Source organism: Mastacembelus armatus, chromosome 9, assembly GCF_900324485.2.
Source record: "Mastacembelus armatus chromosome 9, fMasArm1.2, whole genome shotgun sequence".
In the NCBI taxonomy this organism is placed as follows: domain Eukaryota; kingdom Metazoa; phylum Chordata; class Actinopteri; order Synbranchiformes; family Mastacembelidae; genus Mastacembelus; species Mastacembelus armatus.
Genome location: NC_046641.1, coordinates 19,384,917 through 19,397,249, shown reverse-complemented (window position 1 = coordinate 19,397,249; position 12,333 = coordinate 19,384,917). Strand labels below are relative to the sequence as shown.

The 12,333-nt window shown below is 39.0% G+C and overlaps 1 protein-coding gene across 1 annotated transcript; it reads right to left on the bottom strand.

Annotated features, from left to right (window-relative positions):
- Positions 1-1,472: 1,472 nt before the first annotated feature.
- On the bottom strand, positions 1,473-11,007 carry prodhb (proline dehydrogenase (oxidase) 1b). The gene is made up of 14 exons (XM_026321659.1): positions 10,580-11,007; positions 9,778-9,986; positions 7,862-7,896; positions 7,626-7,775; positions 7,234-7,298; positions 7,019-7,135; positions 6,791-6,864; positions 6,178-6,259; positions 5,530-5,622; positions 5,136-5,282; positions 4,603-4,778; positions 3,694-3,792; positions 3,489-3,577; positions 1,473-2,489 (listed from the first exon to the last, which is right to left on the bottom strand). The coding sequence occupies exons 1-14, from the start codon at positions 10,919-10,921 to the stop codon at positions 2,299-2,301; spliced, it is 1,869 nt and encodes a 622-aa protein (XP_026177444.1). The 5' UTR covers positions 10,922-11,007; the 3' UTR covers positions 1,473-2,298.
- Between the last annotated feature and the right edge of the window lie 1,326 nt (positions 11,008-12,333).

The window sequence follows — 12,333 nt, the reverse complement described above, 5'->3', positions numbered from 1 at the left end:
TCAGATTATTCATCTTTGGTTTCCAGCAAAATGTTGCTGAAGTGAGATCAGTTTGATGATGCATGTTTATGTGGGATTATGGCGTAAACACTGTGCTGATAGATTTATAATATGATAGATTTATTTATAAACTCCTTTTAAACTTTTGCAAGAAGAGTGTTAGCTTTGTAAAATAATTACCTGAACCTTTGTCAGCTCTCACAGCATGAAACAGTCACCTCATTACTATGAATATGATTACAAACATTCAACTGACTCTGCTCAGGCCCATGTTTTGTGCACTGTGAGCCAGTAATCACTCAGTTTGCTATCACAGGATGAAAAATACATAATTCTCCTGTGTGGTTCAAAGCTACCGCTTGCTACTTTTGATTTATCTATTTACACACAAGCATTAAGAAATTATGTGGACGCTTGAAATCAGCATGCAAATCCTTCTGTTGTGTGTCAGAAAAAAATCTTTTCTCTGCAAATTTCTAAACCTGAAAACAACGTTCAGTTTGAAAATGTAGTTTTGAAAGCACCAGACTGTGGTACCACTGAAACCATAAAGCCACACCTATGCATGAGCTCAGAGAAATCGGTTATGTATACTGTCTTTCACATCCTTCATAATACAATGTCAACATTAATTATAGAAAGTAAATTAGCCTCAGCATTACTGGCCTTCGTGTTTTCTCATAGTGAGGAAGCATTGATAATAGAATGTGCTGAACACACGCTTGTTTTTAGTAACTTCAAACTTGTGTAGAATTTCTCACACTTATGTGTGTCCAAATCATCTCTGCAAATGAAGCTAAGCAGGAAAACTGCACCATACCAGAGGTGGATGTTGGCAAACGTATACCCAAAGGCACATCTTACATCAAAAGTAGACTTGGTTCTTAATTAAACCGATGGAATACAGTCGTGTGGCAGCTCTGTGGCACTTTGCCTCAGTAAAACTTGACATCCACTAAACTTTCTTCTGAGTAATGATTAATGCATCCAATTTCTGTGATCTGTATTGAGCATAGCATCATGGGTAATTAAATGATGGTCTACAGAGCACTGACTGCTCTCATAAAATGACAAGGCCATAATTATCATGAAGCTTGGTTACCCTCTGACTTAAATACTAATTGTGTATCAATAACCAAGTGGAATATGTCACAGGATTAAAAGCCAAGACAACCCAAGCTGTAAAAATAGCTCAAAGGTGCAGTACAATATTGATGTAACATCCAGCACTTATTTTAACAGAATTTTCATGTTCCCTTTTGTCATTCATACAGTGTGTATTTATTTATGGAACAATTTCACAGGTCCATGGGGTGAGACATGTAAAACCAACAAATAGGAGCTCCTGTTTTAAACATGTTTACATTGTCACAGAGAGGAATTGCACAGTATTAATCCATCAAATTGCAATAAGCCCTAAAGGCACCCCTGTACCATATTATTCTTTGACATCATCTAATGAAAAAACAACCTACCCCACTTGCAAGCATCTGTATTAAAAGCAAATTCACTTACTGAATACTGGATGCTGCATGATTTCTTGTATCACCTGAGTGACAGAGAATATCGCTTCCCCGGGTAAATACAATAACAGAAGCATCACACTCATAGAAGAAGAGGAGGTGTTCTGAGGAGGTGCTTATACTTTATTCAAATAAACAACCATCATTTTCAAGCTGGCAATACAGCCTCAAATACAAATATACAGTGCAGAGAAACCTTTTAGAGGTACAATGTGGCTGTCCAAAAGTCAAAAAACAGAATATAAGAAGAGAATATTAGTGTATCCTTTACTACCATTTAAATCAACCCTGTTATTTTTATTAGTGTCCCTCTCCAAGATAGACAGGGTGATAAAAAGAGACACCCACCCTGGTCTCATTGACATTTTAGGGACTCCTTTTAGAGCAGTAAAAATGCCCACTTGATGTATACTAGAGTGCTATAGACAACAGGAAGCCAAAGTGAGGAATGCTTATATATGCAGAGGCAGACGAAATAAAAGAGAGAACATGGGCAGAACATGGAAGAAAAGATGGGAGTGAAAGTGGGTAATATCAGCAAGGAACAGAAGGGGAATAGGTAATGGAGAAAAACAGCAGTGGGAAGACAGAAAAAGAAAGTGACAGGCAAGAACAGTCCATCAGCAATAAAACTCCAGGACAGGGTAGAACAGGGGATGTACATCCACCGAGGGAGAGACAGAACAGACACAGCAGCAGCCATCAACCATAGAAGAAAAGAAGAAAAAAAACTCGACACATTAACACACTCCTCTCTGTCTCTTCTTCTGTGTTTTCAGTACATTGGTGTATAGAGAAGCTCCCCAGAGGCAAGTCTGCGTTTTAGCTCCTTCCACAGCAGCTCCCTCTCTTTTTGGGCACCCTTCATAAAGCCTCGGTTCTCCTGGGCTCTCCGAGACAGGTAGGGCATCACTTCATTCACTGGCCCATAAGGGACGTACTTATAAACAGGGAAACCTGCTTGGCCTTGGGTTGAAGTGGATGGAATGGAAGGCAACAAAATAAACAGGGTTTTATTAGACTGGCACAGATGAAGAGGATAAAGAGATAAGATTAGTTTCTCTTTTTATGCACAAATATCAAAGACTCCTCACAAGGAGAGAAAACATGTTTCTTTTTAACTGAACAGTGATTTTACATGTTAGTTTGGACAAACTCCAGAATATATCACATCAACTTATTTGGTCTCCCTCTCTGAATAGCTACAGTGCTTTTATTCAAGCTGATTTGCAGCTTTTACACTGACACTCTGTTTGCTGCATTTGAATTAGAAGAGCTGCTGCTGTCTGCCAGTCACACTCACACACTGACTGTTGTGTCAGTGCTTACTCTTCAAATTTGTTGAAACAAATGTACGTTTAACTAATCCACAATTATTAGCAAAGCCTCAAAGCATAATACAATAAAACGAAAAGAAAATCCTGAGCCACAGTATGTCTGAAAACAAGAACATGAAAACTGGCACCCTTAAAAAAAAGAGGAAGTAGTAGATGATAGACAAATAATAAAGAGCACATCTTCAAACTGCTGCATTATAAACAACTTCATTGTTTCAGCCCTGACTGCTCTTTCCCTAGAGAAAAGAGCATAAACATGTCTGTTTACATCAGTAACAGTCAAATCCGTTTCAACTTGAGCCTCACACTGACAGACAACTGCCCGTGCCTGTCTTTGACAAGCAAAGTGGTGAGAGCTGGCAGCAGCACAGCTTGTCAATACCAAGGTGTCTCAATTCATATGTCACACTATGGGCTATAGACTAACTTCTGCATGTGCACAACATGCAGTCCATGTGATCTGTGGGGCACATGAGAGTAATTTAAAGGTAGAAAGACAAACAGATGAGAATTATATGAGGAAGGTGAATACTAATTCTGTAGAGGTTGGACTCAAACTGTCAAATAAACAGCCTTATGTACGCCAAGAGAGTTCTGTGCCTAGTCACTGTATGTTTGTGTTTCTCACCCAATGGGAAGCTGATCTGGTCACACATGCCCAGTAGTTGACCAAAGTACACCTTGTTCTCTGTGGGCAGGAGACCTAGCTCATTCATTCTAAATGAAAGGGGACAGAGACATAGGATAACAACTTGGGTTGCACAGATGCAAAGCTGCATGAAAATCAATCTTGTGTTTATAATAGAATGTGTTGGACGGATCTGACACAAAACCTGCTCAAGGTGTGTTTCACTGTGTCTTCATTATGGGTAGCCACCATTACATTAGCATTTCTGTGGAGTGCAATCTCATCCAGCACATAATCCAGGCACCTTACACAATACAGACACAACACACACAACTTAAAAGTGATACTGACGTGAAATTTTGTCTGTGCAGTGGGAAATACAACACTTATTTTTACTATATATTACATGGCATATTGTATGCATATTATGACTTATATCATTTCATTACTCATCCAAACAAATATTTCTTTTTAGCAGGCAATATTTAGTGTGATGCAGAGTTGTCCTCACATAACTCAACAGTACAAATACCTCAAAACACTGAAAATATTTACTAAAAATCAGAATGAATCCATTCTGTAGGGACTTGTCTTAATATGTATACACTGAATCTGACCTCATGCTGTGCTGTAGCCCATGAGCCAAACTTTGTCTGTCCTATGTTGATGTTTACCTCAAAATCAAATTGAATGCTTGAGGAGACTGGCCTTTATTCTTTCTGTGCAAAGCATATTGATCTCCACAGGATGATTTCTTTGAGCTTGCCTTAATCTAGGATTGTCAGAAAATGGTTACAACATAGCACTCATCATGGAGCTCGATGGTTTCGGCACAAAGACAGCTCAACAGGTTGGAGGCTTGCTGACACAAGATGTTAAACCAAGGACCACTTCCCAAAGAAAAACTAAATCTGTGCTGTCTGTTGTTGCAGATTTGTGTCTACATGGTGGACACTTTATATCTGTGAACCACATGATAAACTCAGAGTGACACAAGTAAAAGCTTCTCAGAGTGATTTTGAAGAAATGAGAGCCTGACTTGGCTTGGATGAATCTTGGCAAATGCTGATTTGGACAGGTGTCAACGGTTAACAAACAGAAATAAGCCTCTTACCTGTGGTACATTCTATTGGTAGACTCATAATCAGGATTAATAGGGTCCTCATAACTGATCTCTTTGGCTCTCTCTCGCTCCTGATGCATGTAGGCCCCACGCACTAGCTTGGCAGCAAAATGCCAACCCTCACGACGCGACAGTTCAACGTCCATAGTTACGTTGTCATAGGCCTCCTGCAGAATCCAGATGTAGTTCAGCAAAGATTCATCAAAATTAAATGCTTTAAATACAAATTAGCAATCATTCTGAATATTGAGCTAAAGCTTCACATCGGCAGCAAAGTGTACCATTAACTTCAGCAACTAACTGTGACAAAGTGGCACCTACAATAATTTATGTAGTTATATTTCATCAAACATGTGGTATGTGTTGTTTTTATTTCAACATTAAATTTGGAGTTTCACAAACTGTCACAGCACATTTATTATTTTCTTTAAAGATTTACAACTTGTCTGTATGAGTTGTGTACATATTCATCATCTACAGATTTGAACATCTGGTCTTTTGCCAGCTGTGGGCTCTAACCGCACCTTGAGGTAGCACTGGTACGTGTTGAAGATGACAGGTTTTTTTCTGTTGTAGATCCTCTGCATCTCTAATGTCAGTCTGCTTATAGCTGGCTGGAAGTAGGTTTGCTCTGCATCCACCATCAAACGAACACCATTCTCCATGGCGTGCTTTAAAGAACATAGCATTTATTAAGAATAATATCACATAAAAGTGTCCATTATGTAATTGTTGAATTCAAAATAGCTCAATTAATGAAATTTTCTTTAACTAAATTAATGTGATTACTGATTCTCTACATATACTTTGACTTTAAATATGAAAAAGCCTTGGCCATTATTAAAAATTGCTCTGTTGTATAATACAACTTTAACACAATACTGTAGCTAGCAGTATTGTGTATATATGTGAGCTCACCTTAGCTAAGACATCCATACGTTGCAACATCCTCTTCATTTGTTTTTCTTCCTCCATGGTGAACTTCTTCAGCAGAGGCTCCAGCTCACCTAGCTAGCAAACAACCCAGGACAGTGGGCACCTTGAGATGCTAATAATCACACAGTTTGACACATACTGCTTTATTTACACTTCAGAAGTCTTTATTCCCAGATCAACTGTTTAAAGGCTACTTGTCTAGACTCTAAAAGTACACATTTAACCTAGGCCTTTCCTTTACCCAGGGCCAAGTTTCATAGTTGAAATCTCAGTTATCCCAATTTCTAAAAGGGTAGCATTGATGTTTACATTGCTTAAACTGGTACGTCACTAGACCGATTGGGTTCAGTGTGTGGTTATTGCAAAAGAACCTCAAAATGAGTAATTTAACAACAAAACTTTCTTTCACAACAAATGAGAGTGCATCACTCAACTGATCTCCTAGGTTATATGGAAAATCCTTACTATGATTGATATACTTCATCTCTTCTCTCTGCTGTAAATTATAAACAAATTCAATTTGGAAAACCAAACAAGTCAATTACTGTCTCTAGTGAGTTACCATCTTGAATTATGTTTAAAGATTAGGGGTGTTTTATTAACTGCATTTTTCAGTTTTATGCTACTTACCTCTATGTTTGGAACAACCAGGAGGTCTGACATCTTTATTCTGTCATCTATTAGGCTGTTCCAGTCAAGCATGTCAATGGTTCTGTCAAAGAGTCAGCACAGAACGATGTTGTGGTAAGAGTGTTTGTAAACTCCAGGTTTGCAATAGTAAGATGAAATTATTGTAGTGTAAAGCTTTTCTCACTTTTTCGAGAAAAACGAAGAGAATGACTGATTTCAGTTTGCTGTTAAAGTAATTATGCAGCACATTTGCCTAATAAATTTCAGCAGTAAAATATAGTCATGAGTGATCTTGTTTTCAAACTTGAAACAATATATTAACCAATATTATACATGTGGTGACAAGGCATAAATCAAGACAAAAATATTATTAAAAATATTATTATAATCTGTATTTTGTTCTGCCTGATGGGAAAATAGTGGTGATTCTTTTATGTAATGATGTCACTAAATGATCACTACTTCTGAGTGAACTGCAAGCAACCAGGATATAATTTCTTCTTATCACACTATATTTTTTTTTATGTATATCTTCCTGTATTCCTTCTAATGTAACTATTTTTTGTGACACGAACATATTTTTACAGATATTGCCTGTCTATGTCGTGCTTACCCTAAAGAATCAACTTTCCTCTCAGTAAAGCAGCCATAGAAATCACCTTGTGCACCCATTTTGGTCAGGAATTCCTGCATGGATGTAAAGATCTTAAGTACTGCAAGGTGCATACATACAGTAGTAATCCTCATACATAAAATAGGAGAGCAACAATTATCTGTTATTTGACAGACATTACATCTGTATCCTGATACCTAAAGTAGAACAGAAGAGGAAAAACTTCACCTGCAGTTGTTTCAGCTCCAGCCTCTGCTTTAAGGCCTCAGTGCCATCTATCCCCTGCTGTAATGCCAGGAATGTGAAGAATCGACGCCACTTCACAAGAACCTCTGAGAATTGGAGCTTTAAAAAAAAATCATAATTTCAGTCTACTCTGCCCATATAGCAGGAGTATCAGCTAAATTGGTGCATTGAAATTCTAATCACCCTTTAGTGCCTACCAGAAACTGCGGTCGTCCTAGAGCAGTCATTTTTATGGCAGAAAAACCATCCACTGAACTCCCACCTACAGTTCAGACATGTTTCAAAATAAATCATGATGTAGAGACAAAAATATTTATATGATGGTAACTGCATGCTTATAGACTGTGATAAAAACTGAAGTGGGTTACAGAACTGACTGCACTACATTAACTACTTTGGTTAAGAAGTGACATTTAAAAAAAAATACCCTAGTATAGAAAGACCCTTGAGGCAAATTAGCAAATTGTGATATTGAGCTATACAAAGGTAAAACCTCATATCATGTCAAAAAGTTACAGCTTTAACACACTGTACATAATGCATACTGTAAAGTTGTGCTGCTGATGCAATTAAATTCCTTTTTACCTACCAGATGCTTTGATGCATTTGATGAAGGTTTCCATATGCTGGTCACATTTGGCCTCACTGGAGTACAAATACGTGCGTGCTCCAGTCACTCCCCCACGACGGTCCCCGAACTGTTTGTGCACTTTATATTTTTTCTCTCTGTGGTTTTCACCTGGGGGCAATAACAAATTTGCATGCAATACTTCTAATTACATCATATACTGTGTCCACAAACGAGAAAAAGGAGAGGCAGCTCACCTATGCTCTCTTTCTCTGCAGCAGATACACATGAGCTAAACAAAAAGAAATACAAAGGGATAAGATTAGTTCATTTGCCTTGTGTTTGGACAAAATTAAAAATACACGTTGCATCAGAAGTTCAGAAGAATGTGTGGTATTTTAAAGTTCAATATGGGAACTAGCGCTTTTTCTGTAAACATTCTGGTCTTGCGGCAGAGACGTTCCAAAGGCTGACATTGTGTTTAGTGACCTACGCTGCTGTCCTGCTGTCAGCCTGCTCAACCCCCAGGGAGGGCACTGTAGCATCACGCCACACTTGACCTATTCCCCCCTTCATCATAAGCCACCAGGGAGCTCATGTAACCAAACAGATGACTGAACACTCAGGATGGACATCAGAGGTTAGCAAGATTCAAAGCCAGGAAAACTAAAGGAAGTTATTTAACATCACATGCCATTTGGGGAGCATTTTAATCTAGAAATCTGGATAAAACTGCAATGGAATCCAATAGCAATTGAGAATAAGGATTTGCTGTTTTTCTCTGTCATATAATTCTAAACTAAAATTTTGGGGTTTTGGACCTTTGATCAGAGGAAACGTTGATAGAAGATATTGCTTTGGGCTTTGAGAGCTTACGGACATGTTTCACTGTTTTCTGGTATAGTTTAACCCAAATAACTTGTCATTTTTTACTATTAATTGATCTCAGAGTTGTTAGTAGCACTAAATAGCTGGGGTTAATAATCCTGGTAGAGCTGGTTTTATGTTGCATGCACTTGCAGAAAATATTGATTATAGGCAGCTTACAAACATGTTTTGTTGAACCTATCGGATTTAATCAAACTGTAAAGTGAGGGAATGTATTTTTAGTAGTTTTAGTAGTTCAGATCAAAAGGCTGATATTGTGAGTGTCTTGCTCTCAACAAGCCAAGATGTACATTGTTGCAAAGAGCTGACTGTTGTTGCTATCTTCACAGATCATTGAAGCACCTGTCAAACCCTGCAGTGTGAGATCAAACTGGCTTAATGTGTCTTGTCCTCCACCCTTACGTTTTGAAGGTATATGTTCACCAAACAAAAGCTTTCTACACTGACAGATAGACCGGTTTGATACCTCTTTTGATGTTTCCAGACAGGCATCCCCAAGAAATAAGTCAAACTGTGCAGTGATATCTTGCTACTGGTGATATCATAAAAACATACAATAAGGGTTGAAAAAGTCATATCAAAGGGCTTGTCTGGGAGGTTTATAGCCTTACAGAATGTGACAAAACAGTAGTAGAGGTCATTCTGTCTGGCACAAGCTTGATATTACAGTTGGCTGTCACTCTATATCAACAGGCTTACATGACTTGATACTTATTGTTTATTTACAGCCTTTAAAAAACTAAAGATCCTGTCTCTGTGTAAGAAGGTCAGTCTTTTTTAATTGATTATTATAGTTATGTTAAGTAAATCTGACAGTACATTTGTCTTTTTCAAAACAATTAAAAGGACATCAAAATATTCCCTTTAGCAATTTATCACTGATTTGAAGTGAAGCAACTCCTAAAATGGGCCCAATTGGACTATGAAATGTCCTAATTACTCATAATGCATGAATGCCCAGAGCCACAGCTTAAGTCACATTGCTGCTGCTGCTGTGCAGTCTGCTTGCATAAGGTTTGTACTCTCATTCCACTTTACATCACCTCCCAGATCAGATAGCCACTTCACTGTGCTCCCCATCTAACAGGTTTCCTAGCAAGTCATAAATTCTCTCCACCAAACCAGTACAAAGTGTGTGTGTGTGTGTGTGTGTGTGTGTGTGCGTGCGCGCGTGCGTGTGCGTGCGTGTGTGATTCCTCTTAACTTTGCATTATCGCTGACTTAAAGATTTTATTTTTGCAAGTAATAGCTACATAAATGTGTGTTAATACGACAGTGTTCATACTCCATCTCTTTCTGCTCTGCCTCCTCCTGGCTGATGTCTTCTTCAACACTGTAGTCCAAGACAGATCCAACGCCAAAGGCCTCATTCTTGTGGATTAGGGGCCTGATGGCCCTGTGGTCCTCCCCAGCCACAAACTGGCCATAAAATGTCATCTTCATCAACTGATCAAAGGCCTTTTGACCCAGGATCTTCTTTCCTAGATCCATTATCTGAGCATAAAGACAGAGAACAATAGGACTTTGCAGCTGCAATAGGTCAGAGACATCCCAGATTAGATCAATACTTCACATTCAGTGTTGCACTTGTTTACACAACCACAGCCAAGTTCTCCTTTGATATAAAGCCATGGTAAATATGGAAGGAATGAACCTACAGAGCTGCAGGACTCTTAAAGCTTTGTACCCCCATGCATAACAGAAACAGAAAGAAGTAGCATTTTATGAATGGAAAGTGTATATATATATATATATATATATATGTGTGTGTTACTCTTACTAGATTATAATCTCAACATTATAAAAGGGCCTATATCAAGTGAAGGCTATGTAACATGGACGGCAGAGGGGAAGACAGGTTGTAATTTGAGAGGTGGGTGTTGCATGTGAGCCATAGACAGCTGGACCTTTTCCTTCAGTCTTGAATGAGGTTCAGTTTAAGGCTGTTTTAAACCTGCAGATTCAGGCTTGACATGGACTGATGGTTAACACACAATGTACAGATAGGTAGATAATGTAGAACATGTAGTTCCACATATAATATGTGAAAATGCTGTGTTGTTGTGAAGGTTTTTGCTGCTCATTACCTCTTTATTTTTATCAACCAGGAAGTCATAGGAGCAGAGTTTGAAAACCACCAAACTTCTGAGTAGCTCTAACGAGTCTTTGCTCTTATAAGCCTCCCGGCTCTGGTCAAAGTCTACGGAGATCTCATTAGCAGCTGTGGCGGGGTCGTCTCTCACTCCTCTCCCCGGCCGTCCAGGACGCCGTGCCGGGTCATGCTGACCGCCGCCACGGCAGGCGCCGTCTTGCTGCTCCGCCTGGTTGGCGCTGCTGGTGGACCCGAGTCTTCGACTGGAGAGTACTGGTTTGAAGAGGATTTCCGTCCAGGCCCGTGTCAGGCCTGGCACGGTTTGGACATGAAGCATCAGTCTGCGAAGTAGGTGAGTTAGATACGGGCACAGCGGTGACCTGGCACAGTTTGGCGGCGCTAGCTGCACATGCTACACGGTAAACAAACACGAAGCTAATCCGTCGGTGATTGGTGGAGAAACTGTGACGCAAACTCACTCCCAGTCTTTGACATCTGCAGCCCTGCGCCGGTTCAGCGCTGCACATCACTGGTGCGCACACGCTTTGTTTGCACATCTTTTCTGACGCATCGCACTGCAGCAGTGCCCCGGCAACTGCGGTTTGCTTGTGCAGCTCATTTTCTGAGATTCTGCACTTCAGTTCTACTTCCCAGTGAATCTCTGCTTCAGTGGCAAAAGCCGATTTCCTAGTGCTGTGCCCTGACATATAGCCAGATGTGTGTGTGCCACTTCTGTGGCTCAGCATTAAACATCAGAGTAACTGCTGCTCCTTGATGAAACCTAAAAGTGTGTTTTTAGTCATTTAGCAGTACTTTGAGATAAATAGCTACAATAGGTAGTGTAGGAACCAAAGTACAATAGAAAATAATGGATAGCACAGCATGCTATGATACTAATACACCACAGATTAGATCTCTCTTAGATATACCTAGAGGTATTTAAATCATAAGTTAGGATATATGTGTAATATTTCAACATGAAAGAGGTCATTTTGTCTCCTGACTACTTTTGCCCATTTTAATTGTATTTTTGTAGCTTAGTTTTATTTGAATAAAACTTTTGTTTATCTGTGGTGGCAATAGAGCATGTACCAAGATTGTTTTGAAAATAATGCATCATTTCAAAGGGAAAAGACAGAGAGCTAAAACACAGAGGGAGAGGCTGCTCTTATATTCATGTGAGGCACATATTTTCCTTCATATGGCCACATAAGCAACAAATGACTCTAAACGCTTTTGCTTTCAGCCTAATTTGCAAGACAAATACTCTCATGCTTGAGTAATATCCAGGCTAAGTTATTGTAGGACTCACAATCCAGCTCTGTAACATTTTTGTCATGCACAGCAATTCACACAAATTAAACTTAAAAACCTAATAGGTATTTTTGAGTGTGCAGATTATAATCATGACAATAGAAAGCATTATTCATTCAAACATAATTTTAAGATAGTTATAAAAGACCTGTCAAACAATTTGGGGCCTGAGTATTTGTCTTTGTTTTTGGCAGCAGGTTTTGTTGACATAATAACAGATCGTGTCAGGAGAATTAAATTACACTGTCCCAACATTTTGTAGAGAGGAATAACTTTATCTTGGACATGAATCCCTTCAAAGACCTTTTGAGATTCACAAAACCAGCCAGTGTTTGAGATGTGCTCTTGTGAGAAGATGGTATAAGCACGTGATTATGCAACTGTTGGTTGAAAAACACATAGTACTGGATGTCATTATTCATCTAATATGGTGAA

Bases quoted from the DNA above. Each gene is read 5' to 3' on its own strand.
- prodhb (XM_026321659.1), bottom strand. From the start codon at position 10,921: ATGCTTCATGTCCAAACCGTGCCAGGCCTGACACGGGCCTGGACGGAA. The intron at 7,897-9,777 runs GTATGAACACTG...CTTTTTGTTTAG, and splicing joins GCAGAGCAGAAAGAGATGGA to CTCATGTGTATCTGCTGCAG. The intron at 5,623-6,177 runs GTAAGTAGCATA...GTTGTTTGCTAG, and splicing joins TGGTTGTTCCAAACATAGAG to CTAGGTGAGCTGGAGCCTCT.